The sequence below is a fragment of the Durio zibethinus genome, chromosome 12 (genome assembly GCF_047325235.1).
Source record: "Durio zibethinus cultivar Kanyao isolate XHJ-2024 chromosome 12, ASM4732523v1, whole genome shotgun sequence".
Taxonomy (NCBI): domain Eukaryota; kingdom Viridiplantae; phylum Streptophyta; class Magnoliopsida; order Malvales; family Malvaceae; genus Durio; species Durio zibethinus.
This window is the reverse complement of record NC_143173.1, coordinates 1,082,341-1,097,901: the sequence shown is the minus strand read 5'-3', so window position 1 is coordinate 1,097,901 and position 15,561 is coordinate 1,082,341. Positions and strand designations below refer to the sequence as shown.

Below are 15,561 nucleotides of genomic sequence, written 5' to 3'. Positions count from 1 at the left end.
TGGTATTTAATCAAAATCCTGCATTAAGTAACAGTAATACAGTATTCATGGAAAACAATAGTTTGAAGAAAATGTATGGAGAAACTGAGAATAAGATCGGATTGGAAACACTGCAAAATTTGGAAATAGTTATGTGCTTTAATCATTTTCCATTTATAAAAAGGTCAGCTAATTGTACAACATAAGCGAAAATTTTGACAGCTATGCTATGTAGGGAACAAAGACATTCCTCTTTGAATCAATGACCTATATGTAGGAAGAAAATTTTGGACAAATATTTCTAATTTAAAGCAAAATAAATGAACACCACAAGGACATTCATAATTAACAAGGCTAGAAGCTGAACCTATATCTTGAAAGGAGAGAGATAGAATGATACAGAGAACCAATCCATTGCAGGAATCAAACTCGATTAATCTGTACGTGGCAATAAGAAACTAAAGCCTGAGTTCTCACGAATAAGTGGTGGTGGTTCAATGTCAGAAATGTCTATTTGTTCCATTGACTTTGATAGGTCATCCACTGAAAATGGAATGCTGCAAAATGATAGAAGTTGGGGAAAGTCAGTTTAAGAACAAGGTCAGATCATTCCAGGTAACGTTTTCAATTAGCTTTCAGACCAATGCATCCATAGTTGAAATAGCAAGAAGAAAAACAATGGCAAAGCATAAATGAAACTTCTAACCTTGAATCATCATCTAGAAGGAAGGAATTACTAACTGCATTGTTGGAATCTTCTGTCATCAACACTCTCATATTGGCTATTACCTAGATGTGGATGAACCAGCAAAGCTCATTAAAGTCAGTTTTTTTCCTCTAAAATTTGTGTAATTCCTTAATATTGTAGATGTTTTTAATCTAGTTTAAGAAACTGCATCTCTTAAAACTTACATCTGGGGACACACTATGTGTGCCATACTTGTCATCCCAATACATTGTGCTGATACGATACAGCTGCTGTATGCTGAGGACCTGCAAATGGAAAATGAAGTCAATTGAGACTTGAGATCCAGGGAAGATTGAAAAGTAGTGATAGTTGTATCTCATTTTAGTCACGTTTTTCTTACTCACCGGGCAGAGATCGTGGCTTATTTCATCCAGTGTTTTCTTAGGCTTTTGATGTATAACCTAAATCAGAAACATGGTACCATTAATATTAGTGCACCACTTTTTTTTATTCCTGACTGTCATAACAAGTAATGGAAGGATACATTAAAAGTGTTACAAGAATGAGAACATACTAGAAAACCAATGGCCTGCCTAATATGCTTGAGCTCATCCCAAGCTGAACCTGCATACTGCATTTATATATCATTTAAATTTTGTAAGTACACATCCTAGAACCAGAAAGTGAAACGTGTGGCAGTCAAAGTTACCTTATCAGTTGCCTTGTAACACCAGTGTTCCAATTCAGCCAATCCAGCTTTAACATATTCACCATTACTGAATGAACAGCACTCTCTTCTCAACAAAAGGCTGTAACAGAATAGTGTATTCAAATGCCATATGAAAAAAATTTCTGCATACAGCAGAAAAACTAAGTATAAATCATCAAAATAGCAGCACGGATTGTTACCTGTTGAATAGTTGAACATTGACGAATGAGAATATTTGCGTGAACACCTTACGGACTAAGATTGGAGGTACCTGTAAAGGGGTCAAGCAACATTAATCCTTATGGAAAAGGCATCCAAACATGTATAGCAAATGGTAGAGCTTTACTCCCCCACCTTCCTAACTTATTACACCAAACTTGAAGACTCACAGAACCATGTTCACTTTGGAATGTTAGAGTAAGAACCTATAGATACGAGCAAAAGGGGAAAAGTGCAATGTGTTACTAACATAATTGGCTTTCAACGTGTTCAAGAAGTTTCCTAGGCTCTTGACAATCCCTTGCCAGTGAGCAATCAAAGCCTGCTGGCCTGCAGTGTTAGCAACTGATCGTGATGCTCCCTTAACTAAGCTTGCTCTGGATGTTCTTGGTGCCTATATCATTGTATACATATGAGTCATAAAAGTAGTATAATTAAGAAATATAATAAAAAAACTTCACAGTTCTCTTCATAGTTCTGTTTTTTTTCTTCTGATTACTGCCTTCACGAAGTCAGAGGTATAATACCTGGATGCACAATCCAAGCAATGGTGAAATTTCTTTTTTCAGATTATCTCTGATCATTCCATATATCTTCTCTACATAAGCTGTAAGCTGCTGCTTAAAAAGCAAAGCCGGGTACTTGGCTTCAACTTGCCGTAAAGTCTCCACCCCACTGTTGATGCCACCATTAATTAAGGAGAGATTGACACCTTGTGGAGCTCCACGGAAACTCTTTAAGAAAATAACAGCAAAAACATGGATTAATTACAGAAATGAAATTTCCTGAATGGCATGACTTGACATCAGTGAGAGTTTTTACTTGGGTCATTCTCCCAAACAAAGTAGCTGATGATGATCGACGGCGTTGTGGAGTCATTCCAGCAGCCCCACTAGCTTTCAATGTGCGCTGGAGTAGCAAGAGAAGTGTGGAGGCATTGGATAACCAATAGGCCAAGATGTCATTGTTATCCTGGGTCTGAAATTCAATTGCCAACAATCAGTTCAAGTATTTGAGGTTTCTAATCATAACTTTTGTAAAACATTAGGTGTAAAAGTTTGATATTTCAACCTCAATAGCATGGCCTATAGTCTGAATGATCTTATCAAAGACACTAGTTCTCTCAACTTCAAATGATCTCCATTGCAGAAGGCATTTATATATGATACAGGCTGCAATAGGTCTGTTCCCTGCAAAACCCAAATGTTGTGCAATACATCGAATGAGCAACTCCTGGTTTTCCTGTTGTTTCTCATTTAGATATTTTTGTGGTTTCCCCTCCACTTCAGTAGTGTCCCTATGGTTTACTGAGGCACTGTGCAGATCCTGTTAAAATACATTGACCAATGAAAGAATTTAGACAACAAAGAACACCTATATGTAACGTAGACTGAGGGTTTTTTATTTTATTTTTTGACTCCTTTTTGTGGTGATAATAATAGTATAATGTTTTAAGCACTTCACTCACCAGGTTTGCCCTTGCTTCTAGATGACCACTCTCAGAACCTCTCTGCCAATCATTAGACAGCAGGTGAATCTCCTTAATCGGCAATAAAAGTTAAATTGCAAATTACACACAAGTTGATTATACAAAGTACCTGCAAAATTGATCTCGAGCGTCCTGAAAGGAATTTATTTGGAGCCATAGATACAGCCTGTTGCCGTAGGACTTGATTCTCTGATTCTAGATTTGTGAGCTTCTCCTCTAACCTGATTTCAGTTAACTACATCAGGAAGAGTTCAATGTGGGGGTATGGATGTGAGCAAGAACTTCAACTGTACAAAACTTATGCATTATATGTTCTTGACCATTTATAGTAAACTATTAAGGAAATTATTCTTCATACGCTACCCTCTCACTGTTTCCTGGAGTTGTTTAACTTTTTTTTCTGTTTCTTCCAGTTTTTTTCGTCTTTCTTCACTTGACTCTTGGAGTTCATTGCATTTTCCTTCTGCATCATTAGCTCTTTGTTTTTCCAAGTCCAATGAGGCCTGTGGGAAATAGCAGCAAGGTCAAGATCACAAACTAATGATCAGTCTAAATATCTGTTCACTTTAAGTATTCAACTGTAGTTTTACCATGTTGTCTTATCATAAAACGACATTACATTGCTGAGGAGAAACTCTTGAAGCATTATTTGAAGATATATTCCATTTTGGAGCAATTGTTTATGTTCTATTACTTGCTTGTTTCATCAAAAGAAAATAAGCGGTAATTGTAGAGTGACCTTTATACCTTTAGGCTTTCGACTTCTGCTGTTAGAGATTCAATTTTCTTTGTATCCTCAACTAAAATTTCTTTCTCTTGAATAACAGGACGAGCTTCTTCAATGGCCTTTTTTGCAGACTCTCGTTCTTTAACAAGCAAATCATTAGTTTCATCAAGTATTTTCTGCGTTTCTTGCAATGAGTTTTGCAGTTTTGCTACCTCCTGAGCTTTTGCTTCTTCTAAGTCAGTCTGCAGACATGGTTTCAAGCCTTTCCATGAACATATATCCATGAAGAAGCATAGAATAAAATATAATCTCTACAGACAACAAAAATAATTCAAGAATGTTGACGTTGAACATGTTATGAGATACATTATTGCTTGTTATATTACCCAGGGTGTGCATTAGCGTAATGCTTTTCTACAATGTGACACAATCTGTCAACTTCCAATAGAGCAATAATGTTTCATGTTTTTGCAGTTCTCCACCAAATATTAATATCTGCCAAATAAAAGTATTACCCTTAAACGTTTCTCCAGCTGCAAACGCCATGTAAGTTCCTCCACGTTCTTTTCAAGCTTATCCTTTGCTTCTTTTAGTGCACCTGTTTCCCTTGCAGCCTACATAAAAAGGGAAAAGTGGGAATCATAAAAGCTGTTTCCCTTGCACCTGTTTCTTCTAACGGCATCATTCCAATACAGCAACATGCAACACCAGTTTATGGACGCAAGAAAGTACACAAAAAGATTAAAACCTACCAGATAAGATGGACTTACATTTCAAAGAACTAAATTATATAAGACTACTAAAGAAAGATTATCCAGCACAAACCATTTTGAGCTTTCTAAGCTCTTTTCTTGCAACTCTTCCCCTCCACCTGGTTTGTGTCACTAGACAACTTCTCTTAAGCTTCTTATAATATGTGGCAGCTCTATGACAGCGCCATCGAGCCTGAAATTTTTTCCCAAATTTAAGACAACGAATAGTCTCAAATGGATAGACAAGGAGGAAAATCTTCAAGCAACCTAATATGATTTAGAATATAACCTGAACCATTGTTGCAGCTTTATTTAACTTCCTGAATCTGAATTCTTTACGGGCAGCCATCGCCCTCAAACCTGTCTGTAAGACGAGGGCAGATATGTGGAGTTTCTTATAGGCTTCTCTAGCTTGGTACCTCCTTGTGTTCCTTTGAATTTTCAAAGCTGCTGCCTGCCTTCTGACGTTATCATAAAGTTTGCAAGCCAGTCTTCCTAGACATTAGACATGTACATGTGAAAATTAGCACAAAGAAGAAGTTGATTAACATGTTAGATGTCTTAGTTTCATTATTTTACGATTCCCATTCTCCCACCCTCATAAACAACAAGATGCCGTCTAAACCCATGAAAGCTTACACTTACAACTCAACTCATGCCACAAGATTTTTTAAACTCTCACCTCTACAAATAGCTTGAAGATCTATAGCAGCCTTTTGCAATGCAAGGAATCTTTTGCGAGATATATGAGTACGAATTCGCCGCTGTATAGTTTTGGCAGCATTACTGAGTACTTCTGCCCTTCGTGCATCTAATTCTGCCATCTGACCAGCTCTCAAGAAGATCTTTGTTTTACCTATCTGCAAAAACCATTTTGTGGCCAATTAATGATGATTCTTCTCTACAATATTACAATATAAAGCACATAATCCTTTTACTAATGTATGGAATTTTCAATTTCTAAAGCATGTTTATGACAAGATGCTACATGACACATGTTAAACAATAGAACTGTTAGAACAGCTGCATTAAAATTGTTCTATTACCTGATATCCTTGAAGTCCGGCCTTTTCCAAAATCTTTTTGCATGCAATCTTTTCGTCATAGCTGCTTAGGAATGAAATCAAGGAGAACAGCATCGCATGAATTCAATTATGACAAGTAGAGAGCAAGAACAAAGTCATAACTCCAATCTCTATAGTACAACAGAATCACACCATTTTCATCATAGTTAATTGCAATTTTAAGCTAAAAGAGCTTACTTACTTTCCTTCCAAAGCCTCAGGAAGAAGAAGTCCAAATCGGATAATGAATTCAAAGAAAGCTCTGCGGGTTGGATAACCAGCCATACTGATTCTGATTGCCTCTAGAACACCCTACAGGACCAACTTTTAGTGAAAAAAGAACATCTAAGAAGTAACAAAATAAGAATACTTCTGCAAAACCAGTTCAAAATTGAAAACAAGCTAATGATAACATAAGAAATCTGTACTCACACCACAACGAAGTTGTTGCATGATATTAACATTCTCAAATACAGCAGGTTTAAGTAGGTTGTTTGGCTTTACACATCTGACGTAGTGCGGTTGTGTAGAATTTAATGTGTCCATTAGTTGCTGTAATTGTAGCTGCAGCATTTATCAAGAAAATGTTACTCCTCAAGTTCTTGGAGTATATGACAAGTTATCTGAAGCAGTGTCAAAGAAGAATTTTATTGAGACTGAACCAAAATCTTGAAGATAAGATAGGCAAAACTACCTTAAAACGAGAACCGATTGAAGAAAACTTGGATGATTTAGATGATTCTTCTGGAAGTGGGGGGAAGAGTCCTGCTACAAATGGACATTTGGAAGCACTCAACAAGTCTTGATGTTCGGGAACCACATAATCCTTGTTTTTGTCCAAAAATTGATCAGATTGATATAGGACCTGAAAAGGAGTGCTATTAGAAATAATCTAAAATTGACACAGAAGCTTCAACTATTTACTCATAAACACTTTGCTAGTGAACATACTTCTCCAGCATAATGAGCAATGGTGAAATCAGTGCGCGACAATTTTGGCTTAATGAATCGCTTGTGGGTCTTAAACGTCTGATAAAGCTTGTTTGCAAAAGTTTCATGAGTTGATTTCGGGAACATGCTGGAAAAAAAAAAGAATTTATAGTTAACAAGACAGAAATTATGCTAGTCATTGGACTAGCAGCATAAACTTAAGTTTCTGTGCATTAAATAACTTGAGCAGTACCAAATTTCTTCTTCTAACATTAGAAGTTATTTAGTGAGTTATAGATATATTTCATTGAGAAGAAGTAGCAAAAATTTTACCAAGCTTCATCTAGAAGAGCAATAATTCCTCCAGGTTTCTGCCAAGAAAATGAAGAGGACAAAAATTATATCTTTAACTAAATAATGAAGAATAATATAAATGAAAAAAAAAAAAAGGATTTTGGATTGCAAATGCAAATTTCTATTCCCATTTGTTTGAGTTTAAGGCTTAATTAGCTCATTGCAAAAGGAGATTGGAAACACAATATCAGAAAATAAAGCAGTACGGAAGAACAGACCAGCTTTTCGCGGAAGAATATGTGCGAAGTTAAGCCATGTGAGGACTGTGACACATACAAGCACAACAAAACCTCATTGACACCCAGTGGGAGCCATATAGAGAGTAAACATGGTGGCACGTCGCAAGAATATGATATCTAACAGATTTGGTTGAGACAAGACAGTAATGGTCAACATGATGTGTAGGGGAATAACCTTTTCAAGAAGGTCCAGGACATCCTGATTATCAACAAATTCAATGTAGCTCCAATCGATCTGCTCTTTTGTGTACTCTTCTTGCTCCATCTTGAAGACATGCTGAAGAATATACCAGAACACTTATATTAATAGTTGCTGATTGAAAGATAGCTGAAATGGTCAACATGATTTGAGACCACACCTGATTGAAATGTTGTTGCAACTTCTCATTTGTGAAATTAATACAAAACTGCTCAAAGCTGCACAGAGAGATACGGTAAAATGAAGTGATAAGACTGCGTAACGAATCACATGTAGTTTTTTTTTGCAATATCTTAAATAGAATATTCTATCTATTTACATAGCCTACAACCATGGAGCATACCTATTAGCCTTAAAGCTTTCAAAACCATAGATGTCGAGGACCCCTATTAGAGATTTTGAGGTAGGATCTTGTCCAATTGACTTATTAATTTTATTCACCAGCCTGCATACAAGCAGATGCAAAAACTTAGTATTACCTCAGCATCATAAATCCTATTCTGCTTTATCTTTATCATTAGTAACTAAAAAACGTTTCAGTTGGTTGTATGAGATTATCTCATATACAAGCTTCTCACCAGTCAAACAATCGTGAATAAATTGTTTTAGCCAGACCATCCCTGCTAACTGTAGCACTTCGAGGATCAAGGCTTCTCTTTATAACTTCCTCAGGTGTGATCATAACACGCTTACACAATGCATCTTCTAAGGCCTGAACATCACACCTGAAATGAAGTGAAATTCAATGATTACACAAATATGAAAGTGAAGATAGTAGAAAATGACCTTGTGACTGAAGAAAAAGTACATACATGAGAAGCTCTGCTGTTGTTTTCAGGTGGAACTTGGCCTGGTCATCTTTTGGAACTGATGAATCAACTTCCTTTCCTTTAGTGAAATCAATGTTTCCAAGATGAAGAATTGAAGCAACAACTCTGAAAATTGCCTCCTGAGAGAGAGAGAGAGGAAGATGATGATGGTCATTCCTGGTTTTGTATCACAAGGCAGCTGAATACTTGCAGCTGTAAGGGTTATACCTGCTCCTTCTCACTAATTCCGACAATGTCCATAGCTCTCCTTGTAGCAAGATAATCATGGGCATCACTTACACCAACCAGTTCATAGCAACGTGACTGGTTAAGATAGTGAAAGGCTTTGGGGTTTCCCAACTTGTATCTCTCAATTTCCTGTTTAAAAAAGTAACTTAAGCCTCATGAAAAGTAAAATGGCTAATATTCACCAAAAGTCAAATAATCTCAAAAGAAGCTAACAAAATACCTCCTGTGGTGCAGCACAAAGAAGATAAAAACAGTGATAGTTGCGCTCAGGGTCAGAAATTTGGCAAACACGAGATCTCTCTAGAAGGTAAGTTCTGATGGCAGCTCCTGATATTCTTCCATGCTTGTCAAACTGGATCTCAACAAATTTACCAAAACGGCTGCACCAGTATTAGTTTTAGGAAAGATCAGAGTCAAACCACAAAGAAAAAACTCTCTGGGAGTGTAACTGCATTGTTGTTATATATGTAAGTATTAAATGCAATTAATGTGATGAGCTGAATAATTTATTTTGCGGCAAGAAAGATTTGATACAATAAATTGATTGGACTTGCTAGTATGTTGAAGTGCGTAAGACATTCTCATAAGTTTGCATCTTTTTGTCATTGTTTAATCATCGGTTGGATACAAAGAAGCAAATCAATATCCTTCCTTGGTATCATTTTACAGGAGTATCTTACCTGGAATTGTTGTTTCGAACAGTTTTTGCATTGCCAAACGCTTCAAGGACCGGATTAGACTGCATTCAGATAGTATAATGCTCTTATCAGATATGTGCAGGAAATCAGAGGGACATATTTAATGGAAGACAATATGAAATCAATTAAACTTTATCAAAGCAACATGAGTTAACGTTATCAATCATACTTCAAGAACTTGTTGTTCTACTGTCCGTCCTTCAGTGGCAACTCGACCACCTAGATAGGCAAGGTATCGCATAAGCATTTTCGTGGTCTCAGTTTTACCTGCTCCACTTTCACCACTGACCAGAATTGAATTGCTTTTCCCTTCATTAATCATGGCCCTGATTGTAGTTAAGGTTTTTCTTTAAAATTTGTTCAGAAATTAGAAAAAAGAATCAAATGCATAAAGTATAGAAGAAAAACAGTAACCTGTATGCAACATCAGCAACTGCGAAAACATGAGGACTTAGTTCTCCAAATGGGGCTCCCTTGTATTGTTGCATCATATGAGCATCATAAATGTGAGGCAGTCTTTGGAATGGATTAATAGCAATTAGTATATTTCCTGTATAAGTCTGCCATCAAATACAAATATATATTACAAAAAACCATTTAAAAGAAGCAAGAAATTCTATTGAAGACATCAATTCTGATTACATGAAGGGAAGAGATGCTTACATAAATTTCATTCAGTTCATATCTAATTCTTAAATTCTGCAAAACTCCAGGCTCATGCAGATAAGATAGCTTTGTCATGTCATCGACTCCACCAGCAGGAGCTTCCATGTCTTTTGGGTATATTTTCGATAAGTTTGAAGTGACCTTAAAGTTAACCAACATGAAAAATGTCAATCTCAGGCCCAAAAAAAATGAAATTAAGGTGGCAAAAAAAGTGATCTAATTGATGGATTCTGGGTTCTTTCCCATATGATTAAGGAAAACCTAAAGGTATACATATCCATGACACTAAAAGCTAATTGAAACAGAGCTGAACTCAAATGAATTAAAGCAATTGTTGCTTATTCTAGGCAATCCGCATACCTTTTTTCCATTACTAGTCTCAATCTCGGCATCCTTTCCATTAATTTTTGAAACCTGCCCATCAATCCAAGCTTCATCAGGGTCTTCAACCCAGACGTGAGAACCTACAATAATATTCACAGGAGCTCCCTGCAATAAAGTACCAAAGCAATTAAGATGTTGCAAAGGAAATTTTCGTTAAAAATGGCATTCAAATGGCAAACGAATCAACAGTTTTGCTTTATATTCACATACAAGCAATAACTTTTTGCTCCATGTATGAGTGAATCATAATAATTAAGTAGGTCAAACACACATAGATGATAGAACTATATACATTACTGCTAAATATAACACTATTTGATCTATGAGCTATGCCAAAATCAGTCAACAAGGGGACATGTCTACGGTTAGCACTTAAGACTTCATCATGAAATGGGTGGATGCGATTTATGGAATGGGAAAAGAATACCTCACATGTACAAAAAATAAATGAACAAAACCAAGTACAATCTAAAGTTCAGATTACCATTGTTAAACTCTCAATCCGAAGCCTGGCAACGCATAGTTTCTTCCTTCATGCAGACCATCTAACCAAGAAATTTCCTACACCTTGAAAATGAAAACATTTCACTTTCTAACCAAAACTTTTGCCTCTCTGATATCAAACATGACTGTTGTTGAAACCAGCAAGACTCAAACCAAAACCAGGTTCACATAAAAAGAAAACAGCCCAAATTGCCAAAAAAAAAAATATATATATATATATATATGATTGCAAGAAAGCTGGGAATCCAAACATAAACCAAGGAACCAACAGCCCACTTTCTTGAAAAGAAAATGCAATGCAATGGAAGCAAACTTCTGGGAAACTGATGAGAGAGAGAAAAATGGAAAAGAGAAAAAGAAGAGAGAAAAGATTGGTAAGTTATTTGTGTTGTATGGAAGTGAACGTTGGGTTATTGAGAGACTAACATTCCTCAAGAGGACCGTTAAGTTCGGTTTTTTCCTCTGTTTTCGCGCCAATTCGTGGCTACTAACCAAGTCTTCGTGACTACTAACCATGTCCATTGGATCAATGAGTTTTCATCATGTACATTCTCATCATGTAATGTTTGCTTTAAAAAGGAACTTTTAAAATTTTGGTGATTTTATTTTATATTTTTTATATATGAAACTGCCAAAAACAATTAATTGTTTACGATGATTTTAATTTATTACAAGTAAGAATGTACATTTTTTTAATTAAAAAATGCTAATATTAATTGATTAATAATTAATCATGTGATGATTTATAGGCTATTGCCATAAAAATGAAAGCATAATAAATTATTTATTTGATTTTTTATTAATACTAACATAGAAGTTCAAGCTTTGGTATGAGATTTGTTAAAAATTTTAAAAATTACATCGATATCACCGAAATCAATTTTATTGTTTATTCAAATAAATCATTAATTTAATAAAAAGCTAATGCATGGTAATTAGACAGCTAAATAAACAATATTTTAAATATTTTTTAGTATAAATTGTTGTTATAACCATAATTTATGCAGTAAGCTAGAGTTACAGTGAATATATATATATATATATATATGTAAATATGAAAATTTGACAGACGAAAACAAAGCCAAATGACTATTACGATGCTAAACATGAAAACCTGTACAAAGTATTGTGATCTTCTCTTTGAATGATACCTAAATATCTTCATACATCAATGCAAATGCAATTAAAAAATCATTACAGTTGGCTGAAAAAAGAAAGCAAACAGTGACAATTTTCTTTCCCAATCTCTGCAAATTACCATCAAAATTCATCTGCTGAAACATGGTCTAAACTGAGTCATAATGAAACTGAACCTTACCACATTAAAGTAAAACACAAATTAAGACAAGTAGAACCATGAGACCCTACAAATTTACATGTTAAATTACCATAAGATGCACTGTCCCACACTGAAACAGAAAGCCAAATGGGCTGAGGCTGAGTCATAACATTGTTTTTTGAACAAGGAACACGTTCCTTGAGCCACAAGTTTTGGCCACTTTTCGCCTATTTCTCCCTAAATTGATCATCCTAACTATCCTAAATCCAGATGGTAGAACAGGCCATCAGATCCACCATTCTAACCTCTTAATTCCCATCATCAGATGCTTTTAAGTAAAGGGTTTCACCCCCATCACCACCCTGACCGCCAGAGCTCCCTCCACGAACTTCAGCTGACCCAGCACTCCCAATATCTTGCTTGCTTCCACCTGCCATTGCCCTGCCACCATGCATACCTTCTCCAGAAGAGCCACGTCCAAAATCAGGAAACCCTCCTGCCCCAAGTGCTCCACTGCCACCTGCAGTGCTAGCCTCACTTTGCAGCATGTGAAGGGCTGTGCTTCCACCAGAACTCATGCCAAGCTGACTGTGCAAAGCTTGTTGTTGTTGTTGCAGGCCTGAAAATGGTTGCTGAGCATACAACATGGAGGATCGTGCAGCCATAAGTGATTGTGGCGTCATCTGTTGAGCTTGTTGGTGCTGCATGTAGTGTCCTCCTGCCTGCATAACACCACTGGAAAGAAACTACAAGAAATTGACAAAGATAATCAGGAAATCTACTGCATAATACCCCTGAATGGCCTTATTATCAACTAATTTAACAGTTTCCAGCCACCTGAGCCAAGTTCAGTTGCTGATTGGCCAGGGGGGGAGGTTACGATAGAGATTCTAAGTTTAAGAAGTTATGGTCTCTTAAATCCAAACAAAAAAGGCTGGGGGAGGGATCTAGGAATGGAATTTGTACCTGGGCATGCGCAGCGGGTGGTTGGGGTTGAGAATCTGCAATTGCAGCCAGGAACATGAGGTTTCTCTGCAGCCTTGCTTGGTTCCTGCAACAATCGAAGCCAAGAGAACAAAACAAATTAGTGATGCAGTCATACGTTAGAACAAGTCCTTGATCATCAGATATTCAAAGCCAAGAGAACAAAAAATATCCAAAAGCCAAATATGATACATATTAGGGACTGAAAATTAGCACTTACTCAGCACATTCACTCAATTTCCCTGAATTCTGGCTCTCAACAATCTTTAAGATCAATGACTTGTTCTCATCCAGATACTGCATGCATCAAAATGAAGTCATTGAACAAATTAAGAAACATGCAACAATATAATGGAAAGAAGATACAGTAAACACTTTTTTCAGTAGCATCCTCTTGCAGAGGCAAATCAATCTATTACAAGGAGGTAAGTAGGTAAAAAATACCAAGTTTACAAGTTACTACTTTTCATTCTTTATGTAAAGAAATCATGGAAAAAAAAAAAAAAGAAACTCATTCTTTTATGGCAGATTGCAATAAGCCACACCAATAATGCCATCCAATTAAAACTCAGGAAAGAACAAAAAGAGAAAGGGCTTAACAGAGTTAAAAATGATGAAGCATCACATGATGCTAAGTGGCTACTCAGTAATCAGTGATGTGATAACAGTTCGGTTCAAATGGATTCAGTTGGCTTTTTCAGATATTATACAATATTATGAAAATTTAAAATTCGAACCAAATCTTCATTCACTGAACCGAATTTTACCATCACTAATCACTGGCTTTACCAAAAAGAAACATCTAAAAAAATTAAAGAATAAGACAAAAATGAACCCTAGTAACTGGAAATTGAAGACAAAGTCCCAAAACCAAACCCATGAAAAGATAATTGGTGAATCTCAATTGACAAATACCCAAAACCCATTTACCAGAGGCCTACCAATTTCAAAATGAAAAACATCAAAACCATAAATAACCTATTTGCCATTAAACTTCTTCCTAGCAACATGAAAACCAAATATATATAAACAATTACCAACAGTCATTAAAACAAAAGGAGGAAGATAGTAGCTTTGACAAGAAACAAAAAGAAGAATAAAGCTTCCATTAATAAAAAAAAATAGAAAACAGAAAGTATAACTCTTGAGAAAATAATAATACTCTATGACATACATACTGATCAAGAAACAGAAAAGAGAACAGAAAGAGAAGAGAAAGGTAAGGGGAGAGGAGGGGAAGGGAGGGCAGGACCTGTTGAATATGATCAGTAGTGACGTTGTTGGGATAATAAGCTGCCATCATGGGCTGCATCTGCATCAGGTGCTGCTGCATTTTCTTTCTTTATATCCACACACACACTCTCAAGAAAATAAAAAACTTTGTAATTAAATATTTTGTCTTCTCTCTCTTTCTGTTTCACCTTTTGTATGCAAAAGCTATCTCACTCGAAAACACAACAAGCTGAAAGAGTAGAATCACTGAAGAGAGAGAGAAATGGAAAGATACCCTTTTAATTTGCTTTTTTCTATGTTTTTTCACTTTCTTCCTCGGTTTTCCTCTTTTTTTTTTTTTTGGTTTCCTTAGTTTACAATGACACAATAACGAGAGAAAACAAAGACCGAAGGGAGAAAGTGAAGGGTGAGAGCTTCTCACTTGGCCCTTTCTCTCCCTCTATTTAGTAAGAAAAGGGTTTGCCTTTTTGGGTTCTTTTTGTCGCTTGCTCTCTCTCTCTGTCACGAGAGAATTGAGAGAGAGGGTCATGTGATGCCTGATACAAAGGGTTGAGAGTGACATAGTAGAGCAGGGAAAGGAACCGTAAATTTGAGGCTGGTTTTATTCCATTGCCTTACATTTGGACATGACACTGTCGGTTGGTCTTAGACCACTCGGTCCAAACTCCAAATTCCGTTTTTTTATCAACTTGGAACTCGTAAGGAGATTCCATGTATCTCACTTCTCTGCACCACCACTTGCGTCTTCCTCACTACCCTGAGTGTGCACTCCTAGATGGGATAGTTTCAAGTCATAATTGAATCATGGAAAATTTTTTTTTTTTCTAAGACCTTCAGTTTTAGTAATCACTTTAAATTTTAATTAATTTAAAATTAAATTAAATCAAATTTCATAAAAGAGATAAATTTTAATAATTATTTTAAATTTAAATTAATCTAAAATTGAATCAAATTAAATTTCATAAAAAAAAATAAATTCTTTTACCATCTATCTTTTTTATTTACAAGAGTTAAAATTGAAAATTTACTTTAAAAAAATCAAACTTTTTAACGACATAAACCAATAAACGTTAATGATAATTTCTTAATTATTTATTATTTACTCGAATTTAAAATTTACTTTGACCAATAAATTTAATCAAATTAATTGTTTTACATGAAAATTTATACATTAATCAAAATTAATAAAATAAAATAAAACTCATGATTTAACTTAATTAATTTTCAATGGATTTAACATTTAAATCAATTATAATCTTCTTATAAAAAATAAAATAATTAATATGGACTTGTTAAATTATCAAAATAAATTAAATGAACACATTACATCGACAAGCAAGCAAGAGTTACTATTTCATTAAGATTCATTGGTTTATACACACACATTGAATGAGGGCTAAAATTGC

The 15,561-nt window shown here is 35.4% G+C and overlaps 2 protein-coding genes across 5 annotated transcripts; both read right to left on the bottom strand.

Annotated features, from left to right (window-relative positions):
• Positions 1 to 121: 121 nt before the first annotated feature.
• LOC111296066 (myosin-9) lies at positions 122 to 9,912 on the bottom strand. Of its 2 annotated transcripts, XM_022890112.2 has the most exons (36): positions 9,769 to 9,912; positions 9,520 to 9,665; positions 9,275 to 9,431; positions 9,088 to 9,146; positions 8,628 to 8,787; positions 8,387 to 8,536; positions 8,162 to 8,298; positions 7,928 to 8,074; positions 7,693 to 7,794; positions 7,510 to 7,567; positions 7,326 to 7,427; positions 6,891 to 6,928; positions 6,579 to 6,705; positions 6,322 to 6,492; positions 6,060 to 6,191; positions 5,830 to 5,939; positions 5,610 to 5,670; positions 5,246 to 5,423; positions 4,853 to 5,058; positions 4,637 to 4,756; positions 4,327 to 4,425; positions 3,832 to 4,053; positions 3,448 to 3,587; positions 3,194 to 3,305; positions 3,064 to 3,105; positions 2,667 to 2,921; positions 2,418 to 2,573; positions 2,123 to 2,329; positions 1,846 to 1,989; positions 1,577 to 1,647; positions 1,377 to 1,476; positions 1,242 to 1,298; positions 1,072 to 1,128; positions 892 to 972; positions 686 to 768; positions 122 to 536 (listed from the first exon to the last, which is right to left on the bottom strand). In XM_022890112.2, exons 1-36 carry the CDS (start codon positions 9,874 to 9,876, stop codon positions 413 to 415), a joined length of 4,419 nt encoding a protein of 1,472 aa, XP_022745847.2. In that variant the 5' UTR covers positions 9,877 to 9,912; the 3' UTR covers positions 122 to 412. The 2 variants fall into 2 exon arrangements, with proteins under 2 accessions (XP_022745847.2, XP_089625061.1); XM_089768935.1 differs by lacking the exon at positions 9,769 to 9,912 and having other exon boundaries at positions 9,520 to 9,666.
• Positions 9,913 to 11,958: 2,046 nt separating this feature from the next.
• Positions 11,959 to 14,569, bottom strand: LOC111296835 (GRF1-interacting factor 1-like). 3 transcript variants are annotated; one of them, XM_022891307.2, is made up of 4 exons: positions 14,175 to 14,569; positions 13,143 to 13,219; positions 12,905 to 12,989; positions 11,959 to 12,684 (listed from the first exon to the last, which is right to left on the bottom strand). In XM_022891307.2, the coding sequence occupies exons 1-4, from the start codon at positions 14,253 to 14,255 to the stop codon at positions 12,247 to 12,249; spliced, it is 681 nt and encodes a 226-aa protein (XP_022747042.1). In that variant the 5' UTR covers positions 14,256 to 14,569; the 3' UTR covers positions 11,959 to 12,246. The 3 variants fall into 3 exon arrangements, with proteins under 3 accessions (XP_022747042.1, XP_089625060.1, XP_089625059.1); XM_089768934.1 differs by lacking the exon at positions 14,175 to 14,569 and adding an exon at positions 14,101 to 14,121; XM_089768933.1 differs by lacking the exon at positions 14,175 to 14,569 and adding an exon at positions 14,097 to 14,115.
• Between the last annotated feature and the right edge of the window lie 992 nt (positions 14,570 to 15,561).

Excerpts from the sequence above, each read along its gene's own strand:
- LOC111296066 (XM_022890112.2), bottom strand. The coding sequence starts at position 9,876 with ATGGAAGCTCCTGCTGGTGGAGTCGATGACATGACAAAGCTATCTTAT. Across the intron at positions 7,428-7,509 it reads TGCAACAACATTTCAATCAG|CATGTCTTCAAGATGGAGCA; the intron begins GTGTGGTCTCAA and ends TATATTCTTCAG. Across the intron at positions 1,990-2,122 it reads TGCTTGGATTGTGCATCCAG|GCACCAAGAACATCCAGAGC; the intron begins GTATTATACCTC and ends ACAATGATATAG.
- LOC111296835 (XM_022891307.2), bottom strand. The coding sequence starts at position 14,255 with ATGCAGCAGCACCTGATGCAGATGCAGCCCATGATGGCAGCTTATTAT. Across the intron at positions 13,220-14,174 it reads CTACTGATCATATTCAACAG|TATCTGGATGAGAACAAGTC; the intron begins GTCCTGCCCTCC and ends TGATGCATGCAG. Across the intron at positions 12,685-12,904 it reads CACCCGCTGCGCATGCCCAG|TTTCTTTCCAGTGGTGTTAT; the intron begins GTACAAATTCCA and ends AATTTCTTGTAG.